The sequence below is a fragment of the Macaca thibetana genome, chromosome 8, assembly GCF_024542745.1.
Source record: "Macaca thibetana thibetana isolate TM-01 chromosome 8, ASM2454274v1, whole genome shotgun sequence".
NCBI lineage: Eukaryota > Metazoa > Chordata > Mammalia > Primates > Cercopithecidae > Macaca > Macaca thibetana.
In genome coordinates this window covers 46,697,609-46,724,394 of record NC_065585.1, presented here as the reverse complement: position 1 = coordinate 46,724,394, position 26,786 = coordinate 46,697,609, and the positions used below count along the sequence as shown (strand labels likewise).

At 50.4% G+C, this 26,786-nt stretch overlaps 2 protein-coding genes and 1 pseudogene across 2 annotated transcripts in view; 1 reads left to right on the top strand and 2 right to left on the bottom strand.

The window, feature by feature from the left end:
- RIDA (reactive intermediate imine deaminase A homolog) overlaps positions 1–3,622 on the bottom strand; it is a 319,353-nt gene extending 315,731 nt beyond the window's left edge. The window contains exon 1 of the mRNA XM_050801215.1: positions 3,613–3,622. The gene's annotated coding sequence lies outside the window, so the exon portion shown is untranslated. The remainder of the gene's footprint in view (positions 1–3,612) is intronic.
- On the bottom strand, positions 419–1,446 carry LOC126961153 (WASH complex subunit 3-like; annotated as a pseudogene).
- Positions 3,623–15,375: 11,753 nt separating the features above from the next.
- KCNS2 (potassium voltage-gated channel modifier subfamily S member 2) lies at positions 15,376–25,858 on the top strand. Its single transcript, XM_050801209.1, has one exon. The coding sequence runs from the start codon at positions 15,669–15,671 to the stop codon at positions 17,100–17,102; it is 1,434 nt and encodes a 477-aa protein (XP_050657166.1). The 5' UTR covers positions 15,376–15,668; the 3' UTR covers positions 17,103–25,858.
- Positions 25,859–26,786: the final 928 nt, after the last annotated feature.

Below are 26,786 nucleotides of genomic sequence, written 5' to 3'. Positions count from 1 at the left end.
TCATCTAACAACATCTTTCCTCTGCCTTTGCTGCATACCACCCCTGAAATCTTCAAATGGAGCTGCTAACACAGCTCAAAGCCCTTTTCTCTGGTTCCTTGCATGGAACTTCCTGTGAATATCTTATGTTTCTAGTAGCAATCAGCTTGTATAAACAGTTTCAAAGCCAACTTGATTGCCAACCTTACAGTAGCTGTTGTGCTCCAGGGGAGCTGGTCCCAGCTAGAGCAGGGCAACAGTGTGGATGAGTGCAACTATCCTTATCATTGATTGCCTCATTCCTTGCACAAAGCTTCTGCTCCTTAGTTGCATATCTATTGGGATTGATGTGCTAATGTCCAATTTGCAATCTCAAGAGAGAAGGTTTTTGTTTTTTAGGTTATAAATGCTTTATGTTTTTAACATAGAAGAAGCTCGGTGGTGGACATGTATGTGGTCATTTGATGTTTTTATGACTAAACGTTAGAGTTCAGGCTCTCTCTCTTATAGAACATAAATGTATCCCTACACATGCGTATGTAATTCTTATCAAAATTAAGCTTAGTTACTAAAAGAAGATTCGTTATCTGAACTTTCTTCTATAATTTCTTACTTTTGCCATCAGGCACTGGAGCATCTGGCCTCTCAGGAAAATCTGGGTCTAGTCCTTCTGATATCATTTTGTTTATTGTTTTTTTTTTCATTTTTGTTTTGAGACAGGATCTCACTCTGTCACCCAAGCTGGAGTGCAGTGGCACGATCTTGGCTCATTGCAACCTCCACTTCCCAGGTCCAAGTGATTCTCCTGCCTCAGCCTCACAAGTAGCTGGGATTACAGGCGTGTGCCACCATGCCCAGTTATTTTTTTTGTATTTTTTGGTAGAGACAGGGTTTCACCATATTGGCCAGGCTGGTCTCGGACTCCTGAACTCAAGTGACCCATCTGCCTTGGCTTCCCAAATTATTGGGATTACAGGCGCAAGCTACCACGCCCGGCCTAATTTTGTTTCTGATTGCCATTGCTGGTACACCTACTTGAACCATTTTGAGATCTCTGGCATATCTTGGATCCTTGGCTACAGTTCAGCTGTTTCCTGCTGATCCCTCACTTTCCTGGGGTCCAGAGTCTTGTGTACTGTTCCATAACTGCTCTGAAGTGGCTTCAGAGGTGCTGAAGTCCATTTGTGACACTAGTGACACTTAAAGGAGATACTTCAACTGTGACATCATCTAGGTCAGAGATAGATGACAACTTTGTGTCTAAAATGTTGAGAGTTGTTTCAATTTGTTGGATACAAAGAGAAAGATCTGCCAGTTTCTCCTCACAAACCATAGAAAAGCAGTTGAGGAACTCTACAGTGTGCACCACAAATTGGTTTAGAAAACCCACCGTTCTTTTCTGTTGAAGAGTTGGCACCTTGGTCAGGTCATGCCTGACTCTATGAGAGGAAGCCCATCGTCATCCATCTTCTCGGTGGGCGGGAGCCCCAGGATTCACCCACAAACTCCTCCCAGATGGGGCCACCCAAGCCAGTAATGGTGTGTTAAGAGGGAGTTTTCGCAGGCATCCTCCATTTAACTGGTTCACAGAGCCCTATGTTTATTTGATTCCCTGAGTGGTGCTGAGACCTGAAAACCATATTCTTCTCTAAAAGAGTAATTTTGGCCAGGCGCGGTGGCTCATGCCTGTAATCCCCACACTTTGGAATGCCAAGGCGGGTGGATCACTTGAGGCCAGGAGTTCCAGACCAGACTGGCCAACACGGTGAAACTCCGTCTCTACTAAAAATACAAAAATTAGCCAGGCATAGTGGTACATGCCTGTATTCTTAGCTACTCAGGAGGCTGAGGTGGGAAAATAGATTGAACCTGAGAGGTGGAGGTTGCAGTGAGCCAAGATCGTGCCACTGCACTCCAGCCTGGGCGACAGAGCAAGACTCTGTCTCACAAAAAAAATAATAAAATAAAGTAAAAGAGTAATTTTGACATCAGAGTAGGGCCTACCATTTCCTCTCAGGCTTTCCCATGCTATTTGGTGCTTGTAACTGACTCACCTACACTTGTTTGTATCACAGTTCCAACAACTTGGCAATCCCAGAACTTGTCTCTGTGAGTCAGGTCATGATTATTATTTTAATTTGAGAAACATAAGATTGTGTCTTGGGCAAAATCCCACTCTTCCCTCCACCCCACAAAGAGAACCTACACAAAACTGGGTCCATTTGTAGCTCTTTCCACATTGGGTTGCATGCTAAAGCATATTCAAATCCAACTCTGAAACACTGGGGACCTTTTGTGACGTAAACTGGCTAGCTCTTCACCCAACCTGATTCCTCTTCCTCCCGGCCACACAGGTAGATAAATTTCCCAGCCTCTCTTGCAACTAGGATTGGTCATGTGACTGTGTTCTGACCAATGACATGCCAGTGGGTATGATGTGGGCCACTTCTGAGCCTAGACTACAAGAACATCCTGTATCCATCTCCACTCACTTTCTCCTTCTGACTTGATGTAGGTGAGCTCTGCACTATCGGAAGGATGTGTTGAAGATGGGGAGGAGCCCAGTCCCTGAATCTTCACTTGTAGGAGAGATGCCCACTAATTTAGAACAAATATTTTGAACTCTACTGTGGTCTGAATGTGTCTCCCAAAATTCACATGTTGAAACTTAATGATCAATGTGATAAGGAGGTGGGGCCTTTAGGAGGTGATTAAATCATGAGGGTTGAACCAGAATGAATGGGATTAGGCTCTTATAAAAGGGCTCAATAGAGTGAGTTCACTCTCTTCCACCCTCTCACCATATAAGGACACAACATCTCTGCTTCTGGAGGATGCTGCAACAAGCCAACATCTTGGAAACAGACAGCAGCCCTCGCCAGATACCAGTCCTGCCAGAACCTTGATCTGGGACCTCCCAGCTTCCAGAATGATGAGGAATTTCTATTCTTTATAAATTGTCCAGTCTCAGGTATTTTGTTATAGCAGCACAAATCAACTAAGATGGATTCTATGTGAATAAGAAGTGAAATTCTATCACGTTTGAGCCACGATACTTTTGTTTATGATAGCAGTTGGCATTACTTTATCTAAGACATTATATGAGTGCTTTCCTGATGTGGCAGCACATCACACAGAAAACCTTCTTAAAATTCTTCAGACATCTTCTCATCTCCTTCCCAACCACTCCATCTCTATTCCCTCCTAAGAGTCCGCTTCCCACTCATGGACGTGCCTATAACCACAGTTCTCTGAGAAATATAATCCCACTCTCATTCTGACCCCTGTTCTTCCGAGAGGCTGCCATTATCTTTACCCTGAAATGTGGGTAAATTTTAAAGCCGTCATCTGAACACGAAGTTTGCTTTAATAGGTTAAACATGTTCTCCAACAATTTTCTGTAGACCCAGTAAAAGTAAACTTCATCCTATTCCAGACTAAACTGAACAGATTATTTTTTGAAATTACAAAGTAATCTGATATAATTAAAAATAATGTGGTATTGTTGTACAATGATTATTACAAAAGCATTATTTGTTCATCAGGGTAAGAGAGACTCTGCCATAGGAGACAGCCAGTCCCCCTCAAATCTCAGTGATGTGACCCAGCTGAATGCACAAAGTCTGCTTCAGGCCCCAGAGACTCCAGGGCACTTGTACTCCATGGGGTAGCTCAGAGATCCAGGCTGCTTTGACCTTGGGGCACCATCATGTCAACATGTGCTTCCACAGCAGAGGGAGAAAACACTGGAGCCTCTCACATGAGCTGGGCCATTCAATGCTCTGGCCTATATGCAGCTTGTCACCTCAAGTTACAGCTCATTGACTGGAGCAAGCCACATGGTTCCTCCAAACTTAAGAGGGGCCAGGGAAATGTTACCCTTCCATATCCAAGAGGGGACTGAGAGCTGGATTTGGACAAGCAAGATGCACTAGAAGACTCTACTTTTGACATCTTTTATTTTGGTTTCTTAATATTTATACCTTAAACTTCTGGGAAGTCCAAATTTTTCTCCAAAATAATCTTGTGTTTGAAATTTTTTTTTTTTTTGCTAAGTGATTTGGACCTTTTCTTTCTAGCCCCAGCTAATTAGAATGAATGTAATGTAAGGAAACAAGTTCCTTTAACATAAACAAGAGCAAGGGAAATTAGAACCCGAAGAGAGGACCGCTCCTTCTCTCAGGAGACATGCTCAGCCGGGCAGGCCTGGGAGGACAGTGCAGGTGGGAGAGGGCCAGGAGAGGAGGTGCTTCTAGCATTGTGTTCCCCACCTCTCCTCTTTCCAAATCACAGAGCTTTCTACCACGATAAAAATACCTAGAGCCTCCGTCATTTTAGCAAGATTTAATTAAACTGCCCTAAATTAGAAAATCTAGTCATTGTTTGCATTCCTAGATGCCTATGTTTAGTTGAGTCACACGTAAGCAGAGAAATGAAAAATTAGCTTAATTTTTTGGCTGCAGGGAAGGGTGTGAATTGGCTTTTTGTCACTCGTGGGGAACATCTTGTGTCTTCCCTCAGCTGGGTTTCTCTGATGGGATTGCTTCTTCCCACCCTCCTGAAGGTCTCTAAGGACAAACTGCAGCTTGGCTCTGTCCTGGGGGAATCCTCCAGAGCCCACAGACAGACCAGCCAGATGGCAGAATCCAGGGGACTCCTCCTGAGAACAGCTGTGACCCTTCCAGGCTTCTGAGTAACTGACAGCTGCTCCCAAGTGGGCCTAGAATGGAAAGGGGGGCTTCTCACATGTGGGCTCAGAGCAGAGCTGAGTGCTGGGGAGGTATTCAGGAACCTCCTGTCTTGAAAAAATGACTCAGGGAAACTTCCAGAAACCCAGGGGTGGGGGAGTGGAAGGCTGTAGAGTAGCAGTGGATGCAATGTTTAAGAACACAGTTTTGGCCGGGCGCGGTGGCTCACGCCTGTAATCCCAGCACTTTGGGAGGCCAAGGTGGGCAGATCATGAGGTCAGGAGTTGGAGACCAGCCTGGCCAGCGTGGTGAAACCCTGTCTCTACTAAAAATACAAAAAATTAGCTAGATGTGGTGGCAAACTACAGGTACTCAGGAGGCTGAGGCAGGAGAATTGCTTGAACCTGGGAGGCAGAGGTTGCAGTGAGCCGAGATGGCACCACTGCATTCCAACCTGGGTGACGGAGTGAGACTGTCTCAATAAATAAATAAATAAATAAATAAATAAAATAAATAAACAAACAAACAAACACAGTTTCTGGAGCCACCCTGTTTTGCCTTGAATCCTGGCTCTATTATTGGTGAGTTGTGTAACCGTGAACATGGTACTCAACCTTTCTGTGCCTGTTTCCCCCTCAGATCATCCTAGCACATGCCCCACCGTGTTGTTGTGATGATTAACCTAGTTACTAGATGTTAATCCTTATAACAGTGCCTTTCTTATACCAAGTGCCCAATAAATGCTAGCTTTTGTTATTATTACAAAGAGGCCCTCCCAGCCAAGCATCTGCCTATCTCTGGGAACTTCCACTTGCTTTCCTGTGGTAGCACCCCAGGCATTCTCCTTCCAGAATGCCTCACTGTTCAAGTAGTGGAGAGCTTTTAATTTAATTTAATTAATTAATTTTTTAAGAGACAGTGTCTCACTCTGTTGCCCAGGCTGGAGTGCAGTGGTGTAATTGTAGCTCACTGTAGCCTTGAACTCCTGGGCTTAAGCAATCGATCCTCCTGCCTCAGCCTCTCCAGTAGCTGGGACTACAGGTGTGCACCACCATCCCCAGCTAATTAAAAGAAAATTTTTTTGTAGAGATGGGGGTCTCATTATGTTGCCCAGGCTGGTCTTAAATTCCTGGTCTCAAGTGATTTTCCAACCTTGGCCTCCCAAAGTGCTGGGATTACAGGCATGAGCCACTGTATCCAGCCTTGATTTTATTTTGGTCCAGAAAACTGATCACTTTGATGGACCAATCTTCAGGCAATGCCTGATCTGTGGGTAGGGAGAGCTACAAGCAGCGTGGTATCTCAGAAGCTATCCAGGGTTTGGGTCCAGCAACAAAGCTGTCATGGGGAACAGCCTAAAGCTGGAGAATCTTTCAGAAAACCCAGAGCCAACTCAGGCCCTGGGAGTAACCATGGAAACAGGAGCCCACAGAGGCATGCAGGGTGTGGGATAGGTACGTGGGTGGATGGATGGATGGATCGATGGGCGGCGGATGGGTAGGTGGGTGGGCAGGTGTCACTTTCACAGCAGAAGGGCGAGGGCTGGGGCAGCAGCTGTGAGCACCTCTGAGCTGACGGAGGTTTGGGAGCTTGGAATGTGTCCTAGGGTGGACAGCTGGGCATGATAAAGACAAACAGACCAGGACAGAAAGGGATCTTACCCTGAGAGATTTCTCACAACTTCCCAGCCTAGGAAAGGAGTAGAGGTCACGGGAGGAGGAATGGGGTGGGTTTTTGGAGCAGGGTTCTTGAGCTTCCACTCCACGTCTAGGTGAATTCTGCCTCATCTAGACCCTTGCATGTTATGGCTCCCCCTGCCTTCTCCCTCCCATCTACACCAGCCAGGCTTTTCCAAGCCCTCTGTGCTCCACTCTGCCACAACCTGCAGACAAAGACATGCAGTCAGTGCATTTAGAGCAGTAACCTCCCACCAGCCTTGGTGCCTGCATGGTGTTGTGTGCAGCATTGTGCCGGGACTGCAGCACCCTGCCACCAACTGCATGTATGTCCTGGCTCAGTAGCTTCCAAGTCTGGCTTCTGGCCCCAAGACTCTGTGATCTGGCCAGGCATGGTGGCTTACGCCTGAAATCCCAGCACTTTGGGGGTGCCAAGGCAGGAGGATCACTTGAGGCCAGGAGTTCGAGATCAGCCTGGCCAACATGGTGAAACCCCGTCTCTACTAAAAATAAGAAAATTAGCCAGGCGTGGTGGTGGACACCTGCAAGCCCACCTATTCTGGAAGCTGAGGCAGGAGAATCACTTGAACCCAGGAGGTGGAGGTTGCAATGAGCCGAGAGCACGCCACTGCACTCTAGCATGGGCAACAGAGTGAAACTCCATCTCAAAAAAAAAAAAAAAAAAAAAAAGACAGAGAGAGAGAGTCTGTGATCTACCTAAAATCCCTCAGTACATTCTTCTGCCCAAACTGCTCCAGCTTCAGTGGGAACCTGGAATGGCACCCTCCTTCTAAAATGCAGTGCAGTAAGTTCACAGTGGAAGACGTTGTTCTGAGAAAAGGAAAACAAAGTCCTGTTGAAGGTTAAGAGAACATTTCTCAGTGCCAGCCAGGACTCCTAGAGAGCCCCGGCATCCTGGGCTGCATCCTGGACCTGGAGTGAGGTCCTTCCAGCCAAGGATAGCAATGGGGACTTTCCTGTGTCCCCTGTCTCCACCTTGGGAGAAATGGATTCAGGCTGTCTACCCGCTTCTGCTCATCCATCGGCAGCAGAGAATGCCAGAGACTCCAGTTTCTGTGATCTGCTTCTTCCTATAATCTCGACACCCTGTGATTTTGTATGATTGAGCTCTGGCCAGGAAATGTGCAGAGGTGAAGCCTGCCACTTTCAGACTTGGCCTTGAAAACATCTTTGTGTCATTGTCCATGCTCTGTCTCTTCCCTTATCTCCCAGCTTGATACAGAGGATGCCAGGAAAGGATTCTGGGGCCCTGGGAGCTGGCAGAGCTCTAGATGGAAGGATCCTGATCCTGGAATCACCATGTGGGGAAGACACTTTCCAAACACCCAGCTGGACCATAACACAAGCAAGAAATCACTGGTTTCCAGTTGTCCCCCCTTGTCTGAGGTTCTACTTTCTTTAGTCTCATGTACCTGAAGTCTGAAAGTATTTGATGAAAAATTGTGGACGTAATTCATAAGTGTTAAATTGTGTGCTTTTCTGAGTAGCTTGGTGAAATCTCTTGCTGTCCCATCCAGGACAGCCATCCTCTCTTTGTCTGCCAAATCCATGCTGCAGGTTCTCCCCACCCCTTAGTCACTTAACAGCCACGCTGGTTATCAGATCAATTGTCTCAGGGCCACGGTGATGTCCAAGTCACCCTTATTGTAATAATGGCCCTCAAGCACAAGAGTGGTGACATTGACATATTGTTATAATTGTTCGATTGTATTATTCGTTATTGTTCATCTCTTACTGTGCCTAATTTATGAATTAAACTTTATCATAAGTATGTATGTGTAGAAAAAAATATCTAGGATTGGCACTATCTGCAGTTTCAGGCACCCATTGGGGTACTTGGAATGTATCCCCTGCAGATAAAGGGGGGACTGCTGTATTATGTTAAGTCCCTGGGATTTGGGGGTTGTCTGTTACAGCAATTAGCCTACCCTAATTGGTCCTGCACCTACTTGAGATAGTTAAGAGGGCATATTTGGATACCAGAGAGACATGTTTGAGTCTAAACACCCCACTTAATGGGCATCATTAAATGAGGTAATAATAGTACCCAAGTGAGGGCAAGAGGCCAGCAGAGAGCTTAGCACAGGGCCAACACATCACAAGCACTCAGTAATTGGCACTCGTCATTTCTAACATTTTAAGCACTTGCTATGTGTCAGGTCTTGGTATATAGCTCTTTAATGCCTCTTTTAATCCTCACAGTAATCTTATGAGTGTGGGACTCTCATAGGTTTCAAGATGAGGAAAATGAGGCATAGAGAGAGTAAATGTTTCACCCAAGGATTCCTGGCTAAGGGCAGGACTGGGACAGCTAGCTTCAGGGTGCAGGGCTGGCTCTTCATTTTCTCTGCCATCTTCATCTTCCTCGCTCACCTGCTGTGGTGGGTGGTGGTTGAGGCTCCTCTACTCCCTGAATGCACTGGAGGGTCTCAGGGTGAATTGTTCTGATCCAGGCATCCCACTGGGCCCAGAGGGTAGGCCCAGTGAGAGGGGCTGGGGGCTTCAGTTCAGCTGTCAGCCTCCCAGGGAAAGTTCAGGAGAGGAGAGACAGCTGACTGCAGAGGATATGCCTGAGGCCGAGGGAGAGGGAGCTTCTGGGTCTCTGGGCCTCAACCTCTGCACAGTGGGCTTCAGGAGGACCTAGGGTAGAGGGGAAAGGTGGCCAGACCCCTGAGGCTGAGAAGGGCCCTGGAGGGAGGTGGTTACCCCTACCTTTGCAGCTATGTTGTCCTCTTGTTCATTTCCCTTGTGGTGACTCTAAGTTTAAATTTTATCATACCTCTGTTAATTATTCCAACCTTGGGCCAGGCGCAGTGGCTCATGCTTATAATCCCAGCACTTTGGGAGGCTGAGATAGGTGGATCACTTTAAAGGTCAGGAGTTTGAGACCAGGCTAACATGGTGAAATCTCATCTCTACTAAAAATACAAAACTTAGCCAGGCATGGTGGCAGGTGCCTATAGTCCCAGCTACTTGGGAGGCTGAGGTGGGAGAATTGCTTGAACCCAGGAGGCAGAGGTTGCAGTGAGCTGAGATCGTGCCACTGCACTCCAGCCTGGGTGACAGAAAAATACCCTGTCTCAAAAATAAATAAATAAATAAAAAATAAATTATTCCAGTCTTGTCTCAGGATGTCCTGAGGAATTCAGCGAAGGTCCCCCAAAGGAGCAGTGCCTAGTGGAGCTGGTGAAGATCCCTCCAAGGATAAGGAACTTGGAGCAGAAGGCATCAGAGGAGGGAAATTGAGGGCTCCCATCCCACAGGTGCAGGCCCTGTGCAGGCCAGATGTGGAGGATCTGGGCCCCTTTTCATTAAAGGACTCTTACAGGAGCCCTTCAGACGCAACCACACCCTTCTCTCCCTCATCGTTGGCCTCCAGGGAGCACACAGGGATGGAAGGGCTGTAGTCAAATGAGGGAGTGGTCTCTGAGGATAAAGCCAAATGGCCCAGGCAAGGACTCACCCGTAAAACAAATTCAGTCTAGCATCCAGGAACAATGCAAAAGCCATATAAACATTTACTATTGCCTCCTGAGAGAACACTTCATGAAGAATTGCATTTGTAACGTGCAGTAAAACTTCTAAAATCCTTTGTTCTCCAATTTTCCTCCCAATCCCTCCCCTCCCCCACTCCAACTTCACTGGGTCCTAGATCCGGCTTCCTTCATTCCGGGGTCTCCCTCTCCTGCCTCCCTCATCTCCAGGCCTGCCTCCATCCCCAGCAGCGCCCCTGCGCCCTTGCTCCTGTAAAGCTACCCAGACAGGCTGGCTATCTCCCTTGTCCTCTGTCCCCATTTCCACCATCAACATCAAAATGGCTCAGGAGGGGATCCTCTTCCAAGGAGGAAGAGAAATTGTGACTGTTCCTAATCACAAATTGTCTCCAAGGTAAATAATTCTGGGAGAAGCAGGCACAGGAAACTGGCTAGGAATCTGGCATGGAGGGAGACGACCACAAAGGCACTCAGTTCTCACAGTGCTCCCACCACAGGCAGGCCCTGCCCTAAGAGCTGGAGCAGTGGGTGGGTGTCTGCCAAACTGAGTGAGATGCAGCCCCCTCCCTGAGACTGACCGTCGGGCTGCAGACTCATGGACACACAGCTCTCGATCCACATCCCCAAAGTCAGGCTGCTCAGGGGCTCAACCTTGGATCTACCCTGGAATTGCTTAGGAGCTTAAGAAATGCTGATTTTTCCTCACCAGAGACTCTGATCTAATTAGCCTGGTGTGAGGCCCAAGGCATCTAGGAGCATTGGCTAAATTAAAAGCTCCCTAGGTGATTTGAATGTGCAGCTAGGGCTGATATCTACTAAGCTGATCAGTTGCTCAGGAGAGCACCCCAGAGCCTGGGGGCTCCAGCCACAGCTCCAGGCACAATGACCCCCCTGCCCATCCAGTTCCCTTTGATGCATCAGGAGGAAGGAGTTGGGGCCAAGACTCTGGCTGGCACAGAATAACTTAAGATAGCAGCTGGGGTCTCATTCATTCATCATCCAATCATGTATTCAATAACTATTTAATATACGTATTGTGAAGGCAACAAGAGAAACGGACCAAGGGCTCCAGTTTAGACTGGGGAGTCAGGCCTCTTTGAGGAGGTGATATTTAAATCACCTGAGTGGCAAGAAGGGGCCTGCCCTGTGAACCACCATGCCAAGCAGGGAGTGCGGAAATGCAGAGGCCCTGCACAGGGAGCAAAGCGGGTATGCAGCTGGAGCACAGCTGGTGGAGAAGAGAGCAGTGAGCCAAAGTCTGGGAGGTGGGCAGAGTGTATCGTAGGGGGTCTTGGAGCTGTGGTTAGGAGGTGGTTTTCATTCTCAGTGCAATGGGAAGTCCCTGGAAGCTTTTCAGGACGGAATGACACGACCTGGTTTGTGTTTTTAAAAGACATTCTGGCTGCTGTGGGGAGGATGGCTGGTGGGGAGCAGGATGGACACAGGTGAACTGTCCAGTCCTTCAGGGTAGAAGGCACCCCTGTGCTGAGACCCCAGGGGGAAGGTCAAGGACCCAGTTCTTCCTCACAATGGGGAATGTAGGTCAGGCAGCTCCCTCAGCCAAGCTGCCAGTGCAGCCCCCTCGCCTGTCAGGGGGAGAAAAGCTGTCTGAGATGTGTGGGCTCAGCTGAGAGATCAGCATTGGCAGTGAAGGCAGAGATAACAGTCGACCAGGTGCAAGGATCTGGGCCACCGACTAAGGTCTCTTCATCCTCCTTCCCAGGGTGCCTCTCCCTGCACCCCTGTAGCCCCTCACCATCTTCCCAGCAGGCTGGGCCAGCCCAGAGGCAGGCCTCAATCTGTGCCTGGAGCAGGTGGCTGTATTTTAAGATCAGGGCTCAAACCTCTAAATAAACCATAAATAAAGCCAGCTTCCCCAGTATAGAAGGAGGGAGACGGCTCCATTTCTTTTCAGCACAGTGGCTGGGAAATAAACAAGTGGCTCTGCCTGTCACATACACTTACCCTCTGCAAAGGCATCTGTCATACCCACAGAGCTTCTGCCTCAGCCTTTCCAAGAAATAACTGATGTGCCCCACATTGGGCTTCTCCCTGCAGGCTCCAAGTTCACTTTGCCATTCAAGGAAAGGTGAGCATGGGGCTTGCCCCTGACCCCAGCCTCACAGGAAGAGCTATCAAAGGGCAGGCTTAGACACAGGGCCCCAGTGTAGCTGGAAGCATGTTGGCACAGCTCTCTCAGCTGGGGAAGGGGACAAGAGGAAAGGAGAGAGGGAGGAAGGTAGGAGGTCAGGTGGTTGGCAGGAGCAGGGGCAGAGCTGAGAGGGGCAAGGAGTGGCCTCTGTTAGAGAGATGGGAGGATGAGAGCCTCAGGGGCCCAGGCAGAGACTGGTGTGCAGGTAGGGTGGCCGTGGGTGTGGGAGAAACAAAGAAACAGAAGGCAGAGGGCTCTCTCTCCATGGGTGAAATCTCCCACGACCACAGAGGATGAAGGAGCAAGAACAATAGACAGGAACAGAAGGAAGCGGGCAGATACATGAAGCAGGGGAGGGAGGAAAGCCCCGGAGGAATCAAACTCAAGTATGTGTAGAAGGAAGGACCCTCAAAATGCAGCAGGAAAAGGTGATGTATGCATTGAGCTAAACCAGAAGAGCCAGGAGCCAAGGCCAAGGGAACGGGAGCGGCTGGGAATGGTGACATGTGGCACACACAGATATGTGGCAGTGAAGCAGAAGGGGGCTGTGAGCTCTGGAGGGGCCAGAAGGCAGGCAGCTCGTAGTGAAAGGATAGGGGTAAGAGCTAGAGAGAGCCACAGGGCCCATGAAGACTGTGCCCCAGGTGCTGCTGCTCAGGCCCCTGCAGCAGGGACACCTTGCAGCCACCATCACCCCCAAGTTGTGGGAGAGGGGATTGGAAAAGTTTGAAAGAGGCAGTGACACAGGGATTACACATGCATTGAAGCACACACCCCCTCAGCAAGGGCAGCACTCTCTCCACAGCACCCCCATGGGGATGAAGGAGATCCAGGGGCTCCCAGACTGCAGCCAGATGCACGGGAGCCACAGACCTCCAATGATGGACACAGCAGACCTAGATGAGGTTGCTCTCCACAACACAGACCCTGAGAGAAAGGGAGATGAAGACAAGGACAACCAAGATCAGATTTTTCTCCCTCTCCCTCTCTCTCACACACACACATACACTCTCACACACGCAAACACACTGGGAAATAAAGGGTGGCTTGTATGTGTTTGGGGGTAGGGCAGACGGGAGGGCTGGTTTCCTCTTTTAGGGACCTGAAGAAAAGTTTCCCAAAGCCCGGGGAAAGGTCAAACACAAGAAAGAGGAAGTGTGTGTGGCCCTCACTACCCTACTTTCCCTCCCATGTGGCTGCCTCAGCCTACACACACATTTGCAGAGGCCTGCAGGGGCATGGGTGTGAAACCCTCTCAGCAGGCAACACACTGCATTCACACCCACACACATGTCCAGAAGCCAGTGGCTGGCACAGGGATGGGTCAGACTTGGATGCAGGAGCTCCCATACGAAGCCAGATTAAGGGTCCTCTCCAGGTCCACCAAGGAGGTCCCAAGTCCTCCAGGGCTACACAGAGCACCTCTCCAGCTGGGACGGCATTGCCAGAATTGCCTAAAGAAAGAATGTGCTTCCCACTGTGGCTGTGGTGTTTGCACCATGAGTCCAGAGCCACCTTGCAAGGGCATTCCCAGGACTTCTGACGGAGACATGTAGACGCTAGCTCCCTGCTAAGCTCGCACACCCACGGTGCCCCAGTTTTGCAAGTGGACACCACAGAGAAAGACCAAAGGGAGGGGGCTGCCCAGGGACTGGGTCCATTTCTCAGCTCAGCCCAGTAGGCAGGGCCTTAAGGACAATCCTAGGAGACCAAGAGCTCAGATCTGGGCCACGAGTCTTCTTGGGAATGGGGACGCAGATCCTGAGCACATCTACCAGTCCCCACTCCAGCTCGAACCCCCCAGTCCCCACTGTTGGCACGCACATCGGTCTCAACGTATTCCACACACATAAGTCCGTCACAGTCCCAAGAATACTACACTGTACACAGCACACTGTACACACAGCACACGGTTCCCCATGCCACACACTGCGCTGACACACGTCCCAGGGCTCCCCTGTGCCGACGCATCTTCCCATCCGACAGAGGACCCATTTTAATGAATGCGGTACACACAGTGAAAAGTCCTGCTGTCCTCAGCCTATACACACACACAGCGCCCTGCAGTCCCGCACAGCCCGCATACCACACCGGCCTGGACACAAACGGTGCCCACACAGAGCTCCCGACCAGAACTCAGCGACTCCCGCCCCCGCTGTGCGGCCTGCGCTACCGTCCCCCGCGTACTAAGCCGAGCTCCACCTCAGACTTCCCGGCCCCCTGTTTTCTCCTCCAGCTCCTTTTCCCCAACAACCCCACCCCCGGGCTTCGGGAAACTTTTCTTCAGGTCCCTAAAAGGGGAAACCTGGAGTTCCTCCGGTCCCGCCCTGTCCCCGGACACGCGCAAGCCGCCCTTTATTTCCCAGCCCGGCTCCCGCCAGACCCAGCGGGGAAAGGTCACCGTAGGCAGCCCCCTGCCTGCGCCCTGGGGGTGGTGATAATAACAGCTGTCACCGGGGGATGGGCGGGGGGGAGGGAGGGGTGTCGGCCCCGCGCCGAGCCGGGGGCGCAAGGTGGTCGCGGTGACGCGCCGGGGAAGCGCAGAGAAGCAGCGGCGGCGGCGGCTGCGCCTTCCGAGCCCGGGGCGGCGGCCGAGGCGCGCGGAGCTGTCCGTTCAGCACCACCGCGCCGCGCCCAACGCAGGGCCCGCGCCCGGTCACACCCGCTCTGCTCCCGCCCGGGTTCACGGGGCGCCTGCGGCGCGGGCTCCTGCTTCTCTCGGCGGGTGACGGGCGCGCGGATCCGGAGAAGGGGCTCAGCGAGCGGCGGGACCACGCAGCCACCTGTGAGCCTTCCGCAGCTGCGGGCGGCGGCGGCTTGCCCGGCCCGAGACGGGAGGAGAAGCTCGGCGGCCCCCGCCCGCCGGCCCGCCGGGCGCACACTCGGGCGCACACACTCGCATCCGCGCACGCACCGCCAGCAGGCAGCGGCCACCGCCGCGATGCTCGCCCGCGGGTCGGGGAAGTTTCCCGCCGGCCTCGGCCGCGGGCGCCCGTGCTCCCAGGTAAGCGCTTCCAGAACGCGCAGGGCGAGCCCGGGCAGCCCCGCCGGGTGAGGCGCAGCGCACGCGGCCCTGGGGCATAGCGCCAGGCGGGTGGTGAGACCTGGGCCGGGGACGCGGGGGCTGCAGGCTTGGGAGCTGGACCCAGGGGAGGCCGGGCCGCCCCGCTCTTTCCCCGGCCCGGGTTTCCAGACTCCAGCGCATCCGCCCCAACCTCCCAAAGCTACGCGCCCCCCATGTCGGCCCCGCTCTGCCCGTGCGTATTTCAGCTCTGGTCCCTCCTGTCTGCGGCGAGCGGGCGGGGGCGTCTCCCGGGCCTGCCCATGGACAAGGTCAGCACGCAGCCCCCTGGGCGCTCAGAGCCGCGGGGACGCGACGCTGCACGCGCAAAGCGCCAACCGAGACCCCCGGGGTGGAGCCGTGCTAATAGAAACATACCTACCCCCAGCCTTTCCTGGGAGGGGGCCAGACCCCTCAAACTCTTGCCCCAGCCCAGTGCCCTTCAGCACCCAAGACCCACCTAGGAGGCTTGGGCCCGCCAGAAATGGGTAGGGAGAGGGGGCGATGGGCCGGGGCGCACGGCCCTCTTGCCGATGCTGTTCCCTCCGCTTCCAGGTGTAGCGCCCCCGCGCGGCGCGGGCGGCCGGTGCCTCCAGCATGACCGGCCAGAGCCTGTGGGACGTGTCGGAGGCCAACGTCGAGGACGGGGAGATCCGCATCAACGTGGGCGGCTTCAAGAGGAGGCTGCGCTCGCACACGCTGCTGCGCTTTCCCGAGACGCGCCTGGGCCGCCTGCTGCTCTGCCACTCGCGCGAGGCCATTCTGGAGCTCTGTGATGACTACGACGACGTCCAGCGGGAGTTCTACTTTGACCGCAACCCTGAGCTCTTCCCCTACGTGCTGCATTTCTATCACACCGGCAAGCTTCACGTCATGGCTGAGCTGTGCGTATTCTCCTTCAGCCAGGAGATCGAGTACTGGGGCATCAACGAGTTCTTCATTGACTCCTGCTGCAGCTACAGCTACCATGGTCGCAAAGTGGAGCCCGAGCAGGAGAAGTGGGACGAGCAGAGTGACCAGGAGAGCACCACGTCTTCCTTCGATGAGATCCTTGCCTTCTACAACGACGCCTCCAAGTTCGATGGGCAGCCCCTTGGCAACTTCCGCAGGCAGCTGTGGCTGGCCCTGGACAACCCTGGCTACTCAGTGCTGAGCAGGGTCTTCAGCATCCTGTCCATTCTGGTGGTGATGGGGTCCATCATCACCATGTGCCTCAATAGCCTGCCTGACTTCCAAATCCCTGATAGCCAGGGCAACCCTGGCGAGGACCCTAGGTTCGAAATCGTGGAGCACTTTGGCATCGCCTGGTTCACATTTGAGCTGGTGGCCAGGTTTGCTGTGGCCCCTGACTTCCTCAAGTTCTTCAAGAATGCCCTAAACCTTATTGACCTCATGTCCATCGTCCCCTTTTACATAACTCTAGTGGTGAACCTGGTGGTGGAGAGCACACCTACCTTAGCCAACTTGGGCAGGGTGGCCCAGGTCCTGAGGCTGATGCGGATCTTCCGCATCTTAAAGCTGGCCAGGCACTCCACGGGCCTCCGCTCCCTGGGGGCCACTTTGAAATACAGCTACAAAGAAGTAGGGCTGCTCTTGCTCTACCTCTCCGTCGGAATTTCCATCTTCTCCGTGGTGGCCTACACCATTGAAAAGGAGGAGAACGAGGGCCTGGCCACCATCCCCGCCTGCTGGTGGTGGGCTACTGTCAGTATGACCACAGTAGGGTACGGGGATGTGGTCCCAGGGACCACGGCAGGGAAGCTGACTGCCTCTGCCTGCATCTTGGCAGGCATTCTCGTGGTGGTCCTGCCCATCACCTTGATCTTCAATAAGTTCTCCCACTTTTACCGGCGCCAAAAGCAACTTGAGAGTGCCATGCGCAGCTGTGACTTTGGAGATGGAATGAAGGAGGTCCCTTCAGTCAATTTAAGGGACTATTATGCCCATAAAGTTAAATCCCTCATGGCAAGCCTGACGAACATGAGCAGGAGCTCACCAAGTGAACTCAGTTTAAATGATTCACTACATTAGCTGGGAGGACTTGTCACCCTCCACCCCACATTGCTGAGCTGCCTCTTGTGCCTCTGGCACAGCCAGGCACCTTATGGTTATGGTGTAAGGAGTATGCCCAGCCCCTGAGGGGAGAGATGCATGGGATATGCACCCAGGTTTCTTTTGCAGTATTTAGAATCGTTTTTAGAGGGTGGTGTGTCTGACACCATGCCTTTGCACCTTTCCATGAAATGACACTCACTGGTCTTTGCATCGTGGGCATAAAATGTTCACCTTTTGCCAGATGAGTACACCCAGAATGCTAATTTTTCTGTTCATCGTGTACGCTATTCTAGTGCTTGTGGCCCAGTACTGTCTATGAGTTGTTGTGCTCCTGTTTCTGAGGTTGTCGTGTGAGTTCTGTACAAAAAGCCCCCACAAGTCTGTCCACTGGAAATGCATCTATGAGGTCAGCAAGGATATCATGAGATTTTTGCTCACAGTCATGTGAAAACAAAATCTCAGCTCTTTATTCATTACTTTCATTTAGTTTTAATACCAAAACAAAGAGAATGCAAAGTTAAGCACACTTGACCAATGCAAGTCTTAAGTTGTTTTTATAAATGATCTGTAGTTCCGTGGCTTGCATGGGTGCACCTATCATCTTTAGAACGATGTACACTGATGTTCATCTCATAAATGTCACTCTTTAGAGAATGTTAGTTAAACATGTAGCGAAGATCGAATTTTTTCTCCAAGGACAGATGCATTAGGGAGAGGGGCTTCAGCTAAATAGTCGAGACCCTAGGGTGCTTAAAGCCAAGTCAGTGCAGGCTGAGCCCCTTGGTTCATGGTCAAACCTCCGTGTTTGCTAGGGTGACTGTAGAGACATGTATTTCTGGATGAGGTTTCTGATCTAGACCATTTGACCAAACTTTGCTGCGTCTAAGATATTAGCATGTTTTTGAAATATTTATTTTTTAAGATGTTTAGGAGTAAGGTTGTGTTGTCTTCCTCAACTAAAAAGAAGTTTACTGTTGTATCGTCTCCCTGAGGTGAACGTTGTTGAGTTGCTAGCAAGGGCAGTAGCTTACTTTTGTTGCCTGCTCTGAAAGCTCATCAAATGAGAGCCCTTTTATTTCTAAGCAGAATTTACTCAAATAATTTTGCTTCTAAGATATAGTATGTTGTATATATGTTATGTTTTCCCTGGAGTTCCTGCCATGACATGGAAACCTGGTGGTATGGAAGCATGTACTCAAAATATAGATGTGCATGAAGGTGGTGTGGCTTACCCAGGATGGAAATGCTGCAGTTCTTACTTGCATTCCAACTGCCTTTCATTGAGGGTGAGTGGGTAGAGGCCAGGAGAAAGGAAAGAGTTGTAAAATAAAAAAACTGCTAGTTCATAAAATGTCATAAAAATTGTAAACTTGAAAAGCTTAATGCTATTCAAAAGACTTTCGAACTTCTAAACTTGCATTGAAGGGAGATGACTGTTTTCTCCTCCAAAATTCTCCTGCCCCTCTTGTTCAGTTAACCAGCACATAACATTGTGATGGGGAACCTGGGTTCCTCTATAAGATAATTCTTCTCCATCATCTTTAAGGTAATCTGATGGTTTTCCAGGGGGCTTTCATTATTGTTCCATCTTTGAAAAGGCAATAGAACCCAGGGGTCTGAGCATGGAGCTATCCAGGCTTTTCATCCAAAGGTTGGGACTCTTCTTAAGAGGTCCTTTTGTGTTTCAGTTGATTGAAGATGATGCTTACCTCGTGGAGGTGTGGCAAGGGTCTTCTCAGAAGGCTTTGTGTTCTTGTAGTTGTCATGGCTACTACAGTGTGGGTGATTGATTGAATGAATTCACTAGCCGCTTGTGTCCTGGAGCCCCCAGTTCAAATCTTTCCATCAGACTGGAGGCTCATGGGAGGCTGGGGCTGGCTGTCTCCTAGTGTCTACATCCATGTCTCTGAAGCATCAGGAAAAGTGAGATGACTTAGAGGCAATGGGGCACTGAATCAGAGGAGCAGGGCTATTTTTCAGAATTTGCACATGGAACACTTAGCTTGGGCTGATGCTTCCAGCCCTGGAAGGCATAACATTTACAGAATCATCCCCAGCTGCACTGAAGGCAGGTGGTGGTACAGACTTAAGAGGACCGTTCAGTTTGCCAAGGCTGATGGTATTGGGTCACTGAGCCTGGTATCCACGGCCACTGACCAGGAAACTTATGCAAAGTGGAAACAAGGAAGGAGGCAGAATAACTCAGTCACTCTCATGAGGCTTTTCTAAACAAGAAGGCTTACCACCAAAAAAGAGGTACCCTAGTGGTTACCCTTTGCAGATGTGAAAGCTGGAAAACTTGACTTTTCTTTTTGGTAATGACTTGCATTTATCTGGTGCCTTTCATTGGAGGAATCCCAAAGTGCTTTAGAGACTATCTTTTTTAACATCTCTTGTACATACATATATACTTACATATATACTTATATAATATTATCTTGCCCACCTGGACCTTTAATCACTTCTGAGCATGAGAATGTCCCAATAGCATTGAGTTTTTCAAGTGGTGGTTTTAGATAAGTGGGAGAGAGAACAACCCGGCTGGCTTGAACCATGGAGCTAATTCCCACAAGGGATGTAGACTGACTGGTGACCCAGAGAGAAATAATCTTCCTCTTCCCTAAAGTCTCACTAAGATGTGAAGTTTACAGGTGCTCTCCACTGGGTCTTCGATTGACCTTGTTAGGTAACATCTAACCAGCAGGTTTTTTTAGTCCCTGAAGCTTACCAGGGAGGGTCAGGTTAATTTTCTGCATTGCTCTTGGAGCAAAGGCTAAAAATATGAGGTGACATCTTTGGCAACCAGGCTGTCAGACTGACCTGTAAACCTCCTTTAGGGGGACAGAGTAGAAACTGGAGATGACTTGTTTCCAGCTGTGAGCTTGAGAGAAGCGTCACTCCCAACATTTGAAGGTTATTGCTTTCAATACCATTGGGACAAATATATGGGCCAGGCTTTGATATCTGTGATGCGCATTTTGGAAGTGCTGGGTTGGGAAGTGACACATGTCTGTTGCACAAATGCATATTGGTTATAGGATTGTGTTTTCTGCCAAACCCCCACATTTCTTGGGTTTGCGAGTGAGGAAGGGCATGTTGTAATGCCGAGCTGATTTGTAGCTCGTAAGGTAGTAATTGGTATTTAACATTTGGATTTGTTATTTCTACTTATCTTAGCACTCAGATAATTGAACTACCTGCTAATTCTTGCCTCATTTCAAAGAAAATAAGTTGTTATGCACTTTGGGATAGTGGTGATCTGTACAGGCTGTGTGTTAGCTACTTGAAGGCTTAACTGGTATTTCTTGTATGTTTTAACAGCATGACTTCTTACAGAGTTGTAATTTTTAAAATTGAGGACTCCGTATTTGAGATGTCAGTTTTAACACTCATTAACACACTACTGTGCAAGCATTGATGCAGGCTGCACGGAACCGTTATGTCTGATTGTTGCACTTTCATCTCTGTGCCTGGATTCGGGAATGGGCAGTAATACTGACACACCCAGGACTCCAGCCTCAAAAAGTGTGCAGATTAAATAGATGAAAATTATTTGCACCTCTTGGAGGCACTTCAATTACATATGCAGTAGCAAACAAGGAGGGCATTTAAAGTTGGGGACCAGATTTCCTGAGAAAGCCTGTTTGTTTTTGTTTTTGTTTTTGTTTTTTTTTTTTTTTTGCAGTTTGCAGTTTGGGGGAAGGGGAAGCTGTTGTTTATTCTTTGTAAAGGCGGGGTCCTGCTTTTCTAGGATCTTGAGCCACTGGCCTCCTTTGTAGAAGGAATGGTCATGTAACTCTTGTGAAACAGACACCCCTGCAGGATTTTCCTCCCGCATGCTTTCCTGCTCAGCACCTCTGTCAGCCTGCCCTGCCAGACCCACCCTGTTCCAAAGTGCCACTCTCCCTGCTGCTGAAGTAGCTCCCTCATAGTAAATTGGGTAACCCTGAGTGTCCTGGCTGGTTGGTCATGAACACTGCTGGGGGATACATAGAGACACTTCTTGGCACACTTAAAATAGACTGAGAGTATAAGCCAGTCCAAAGGCCATGGTGAATCAGTAGGAAGGCCACTGGGCAGACTTGGTTCTGCTGGGTGTTGCCTTCAGCTCTGTGACTGTAGGTACATAGTGTGGCCTCTCCAAGCCTCACCTTCCACTGCTGCAAAATGAGAAGGTTGGATTAGATCATCCTTAAAGCCCTACCCACTTCTTCATCTCAATATAAAAACAGAATTTCTGCATGTCTCTCTATGTCCTCATTCTAGCCATGAGCCGATCCTACTATCCCTAATTTATTTTTAAGAAGAGCAGAGACATTGTTTACAAACAACCTTCTATTTGGTTTCATTTCCTCTTCAGCAGTCAGCCACAATAGACGACATTTGCAGGGACAATGCAATCAGGGAAATGCTTGAGCTAGGTTCTGATCCAAGTGAATCAAGTTTTAAAATCATCAGCGAGTGTCTCCTTTGGGATTTCCACTATTTCCACCTAGGTACACCGAATCCAGATTCCTGCTATTAACAATCATTAGACAGAGGAAAATCACCAAGATCCCATTCAACTTCAGGGCTAACACTGCTCATTTTGGTTTGTTGCCTTTGTGAAGGATAGGAGATCCCCTACCTGTTTCCATGAGGTTATTGGGCCCCAGAAGGGGCCCTGAGTTGTAGAGAGCAGATGGCTGTCCCATCCAACACTCAACTCACACTGAGCAGTGGTGGCATCTGCAGGTGACCTTGTCTGTGTATGCAGCAGAACGGTGTAGAAATCTGTGTTAACCTTGCCCCACACTCGTTGAGGCTGAGGAAGGATGCACAGCACTGCTCTCCAGCCTCGCCACAGTCTTTGCATTCCATCAAGTGGGGGGTAGCTCAGCTCCTCCCCTTTAGCCACCATCCCTGCAGCAAGGGTATAAATGAATGTTCAGGGGTATCTTAGGGCCAGGATGCCTTACATCTTAAAAGGAAAAACAAACACCTCCCCTTGAGGGAAGAACTTACATGTTGCATGTACACGGTTATTATCTCCTGTTATTTTTAGGAGAATTCTTAACTAGCATTTCCACCCAAGGACCTTACATGGGTGTTACATCTGGTCGATGCTGCAGGTCTGAAACTCTGCAACATTTTCCCCCTTCTGGGACCTCACTTGCCAATAGCATCATCCTCCTGGGTAAATTCTCCCAAGCAAACGACTGTGTCTGCAGCTGGCAGCTGATGCATTCAGAAGAACAGAGACGCAAACAAGTCCTCAGAGATCCGTGGAGGGGAAAGAGAGGGAGGGGAAAGAGATACAAGAGAGGGGGAGAAGAAGGCTGGCGTGCCTTGGAGTTGTGTAAGGTCCTACAGAAGGAACAGGATAGGAAGAAACCAGAACATGGAGGGAAAGAGAAAAAAAGAGGGAACAGGAGAGAGTGAATAAAGGAAAACGCAGAGAAGAAAGAAAGGAAAAGAGCAGAGAGCAAAAAGAGAGGCAATGTCTAGTGACATTATTTTAGGACTTCCAGTGAGTCTATTTTATTTCCAGTCAACCTAGCGTGCTCCTAGCTCAGCAAGGCCTCCTGGAGGCAACGATCGCTGGGGTTGCTCCCACTGCTCTCCACCTGGACTGGCCCCCATCCCTGCTTGCCAGAGGGCTTCACAGTCTGGTAGAATAGAGAGCTCCGGAGCCCACTGGAAGCATTTTTGGATGAAGAGGGCAATGAGGACACAAGGAAAGAAGGAATGACTGTTTCCTCTGTGAAGACAAGACTTCCGGGCTACAAACAGAAAGAGGACTCCAGGGGCCAGCCAGACAGGGTGTGGTGCTGGGAGTCAGGGCTGGACAGGTGGAGGGGAGGGAAAAGGAAAAAAACCTTTTCCTCCAGGAACAGGAACCTGCATAGGCAGAGAAAAGAAGGCCGAAGCCCCAGCATGTGTGCAGAACGTCGAAGTCAGTAAGTCTAGAGAGAAGCAAGGTGCAGATGGGGGGCAGAGCTAAGCCATCTGAAGAGCCTGAGCTTCATGCTTTTGTCACCAGGGTGGAGACATCCTGACCTGATGAATGTTGTCAGAATGTGACTCTAGCATCAGCTTGGAAGTGTGAGAGGGGACAGGTGGCTGATTTGAGGTCACGGTCACAGTATAGATCAGATACAAAGGGAGTGGGGTGGGGAGGAGGACCAGTGCAGGTCAGCGGGGAGGCGGCTCTGCAGGACTCCATCAGTGACTGGATATGGGATGAGAGGGAGGGGAGGATGGTTTCTGGGTTTCTGGCTGGGTTGGTGGCTGGGTGGATGGTGGTGCCACGTGGAGAGATAGGGAATACTCAGAGCCATGTTGCCTGAGTGCCTGGGACACACAGAGGGGGTGTGCGGTAGGCAGACAGAGGCCTGGGGTGGGAGTCCTCAGCTTAGAGATGGAAGTGGACACCGTGGAGAGGCCAGGAGTCACCCTGAGGGAGACTGGCATGGGAAGGGACCCTTGGGGATGAGTGAGGCCATAGCCTTGCTTTTCTCAGCTGACTCCTTATCTGTCAACCTATTTCTTTCCTTTTGCCTGAGAAATCCTAGAGGGGTGACCTTGGCTTTCCTCTCCTGCCACTTCCTTGTGTTTTCTCTGTGACCGGCCTCTGTTCCCACTGGCCTTTTGGAACTGCTGTCCTGATGGTCACCAGTGCTTTCCTGATAGCCAAATTCAGTGTCCTGTCCTCCACTCTCAAGCTCCCCCGAATTCTTTGGCCACACAGATCAGCCTCTAAGTCCCGGGCACTCCCTCCTTTGCGATTTTTGGGGCTCTGCTCCCATCACCCCGTGGTTCTTCCTTCTCCTCTGACCCCTCCCTCTTCAGTTTCCCCCACAATTCTGTCCACAGCCACACTGTGCATAGGAGCCTGCCACACCCTATATCCAACTGCAGCCTCAACCCACCTGCAAAGGACCCCTGTGTCTCCTGCCTGATGCCCTCACTCCTGAGCCCCACACCCACGTCACCCATGTGCATTGGCATTCGCTCTCTCTAAAATGGAACTTCCCACCTTCACTCCAAACTTGCTCTTCCTCCTGACTTCTTCCTCATTTCTGTCAATGGAACCACAGCGCTCCCAGCCCCTCGGGTTGAAATTTCGGTCATCTTTGAATCCTCCCAATTTATGTACCTCTTTACTCACCATCGTGATTATTTACTGGCAGCTGAGTAATTGCCAAGTACCATGTTAGATGCAAGGGAAATAAATCCAAAGGGCATTGTACACAGTCATAAGCAGTGTAGACTTGAGAGACACTTTACTGTGCAGCAGAATCCTCCGGGGAGCTTTTCACGATGTAGATTTCTGGGCATCACCCATCTACAAATTCAGACTCTTGAGGTGAAACCAGGAATCTGCAGTTAAAGGTTTGCAGGTGACTTGGGTTCAGGTGGCTTTCAGACCATTCATGGGGAAACACTACTTCAGGGGTTCCCCTTGCAGACCACATCATCTCCTCGCCTGCACCCACTGGACCAGGTGTCACCCGCACTTTCCTCGGTATCTTGCACGTTGGTCCCCTTGTATCCATTCTAGGGCTCTCACCCCACTTCTGTCTGTGTTAACTCATGTTCATTCCCAACAGACTCATCCCCAGGCTCTCCCCCAACAACCCATCCTTTTCTGCAACCCCTCCACTCCCCGCCCCACACACACATCTTTCTCTTTCCAGTGTCTTAGACCTACTAGTGACTTCTTGGCCACCGTTGGTGCTCCTGTTGAATATAACCACAGATGCCAAGGGCCACAGCTGAGGAAGTGGAAAATCTGCACGGGCCCAGTAAGGTGCTATCTAAAAGACAGAAAAGGGCCCATTTAGGAAGGAGTTGCCTTTCAATGGGCAGCCAGGCACAGGCAGAAGAGACATTAGAGCTTTGTAACTAGGGACACACAGAGTTGGCAGCACAAAGGGCCTGGGCCTCTGAAGGTTGTATGGCCAGGCTCATCATCCATCCAGGGATGACCCAGCCTGCACCCTAGACTCTCGACCTCCCACAGCAGCCGGTCCATCTGCCCAGCAGTCCCTGGGCACCCAGGAGCACAGCCTACATGGCATGAGCGGGTGGACTGGGGATATGTGGCAGGAACAGAATTGGGGTTCTTGGGGAGGTTTTTTTCCACTTAAAACTCTTTTTGTCGCCTACGTCTCCAGACATTTAAAGACTTCTGAGCTATTTTCAGACCTACTATGAAAAGAACTGAGGTGCTAGCAGTCAGACACCCATCGAACTGTTTCCTAAGAGGAGAACTGGCATGACTCACTTTTGATCTGTCAGCTTTGTATTGATTTTTCTGGCAAACTTTGTAGGTCTGCCCAGGGTTGACTCCACTGGGAGCGGCTACATTGTAACCCGCTGCGTCCAGAGTCGGTCATTACAAAGGCCACCATCACAGGATCGGATTATGCATTTCTTTTTGTGGGAATGTGGGAGGAGAGGAGGGAAACCGCAATCCACAAAACCAAGGGTGTCCCTGGGCTTCCCCACTGCCTGCTGAAGGGAAGCCAGGCAGCTCTCTTCATGCCTCTCCTGGGCTGGAGACTGAGGGCTGCCTTTGGAAAGAGGGGCTGGTTGGAGCTGACAGAGGCCCAGAGGCAAACCAATTCCACCCTGACCTTTCCTCTACACTGGGAACCAGGGAGCCAGCGATTGGAGGCTCAGAAGGAGGATGGTGAGGTTTTATGCACAGTTTAAATATATTGCTATGTAATTTTCCAATTTTAAAACATGAGATCACTGATTATTCAGTAGCTTCCCCCCCACTTTTTTTTTTTTTAACAAAGTCCTCCTGTGTGTATGTTTGTGTGTGTGTATTTAAAGCCTTTTCAGTCAAACTGAGATATCCTACTGACCTTCCCATTGTACCTGAGCACCCATGAGAATGTGTAGACGCGTGTCAGAGCTTTAGAGACTGCGAGGAGCTCCTGAGTCTGAGGACTCACTCGTGCTGATATTTCAGGGAAGAGCTTGATGCCTGGAAACTGGAATGTGCAGATGTTACATATTGAGAGACTGGAGTGCTGGCCTCAGCAAAGAGTGCCAGGAGAGGAACCAAGAGGTGGAACCGCGTCAACCAGGAGCCATTGTTTTGCTGAGGGCAAAGCCATTTGCCAGGCCCTGTGCTGGCTGCCCTGGCCCTCAGTGTCTCCCCCCAACTTTCCTGTGGGTGCCCTCAGGTGAAACAGCCCCTCAGACAGCCCCTTTGGAGCAGGTTTGACATGTCACTGAGAGATGCATATGTGTGTGTGTGCCTGCGTGCATGTGTGTGTCTATGTGTGTGTTTACGTGGGTCTCTGTGTCTGTGAGTCTGTGTGTGTGTGTGTGTGTGTGTGTGTGTGTCCATTATGTCTGTGTGCCTGGATGTCTGTCTGTGTGGCCATATGGATGTCTATGAGCCTTGTGTGTATCTGTGTGTGCCTGCGTGTATGTGTCTGTGTGTGAACCTCTGTATATGTCCATGTGTCTGAGTGTATGCATGTGGGTGTGTCTGTGCCTCTGTGTGTGTCTGTGAACATGGGGGTGGAATGGAAGGGGACAGCCTCACCCGTGGGGAGAAGGGGATGGAAGCAGCTGCTCTCCAGGGCTCCTGGTAGACATCACTTCCACAGAGAGGCTTTCTCTGCACTCCTTCCTATTTAAATTCTGCTTTCTGCC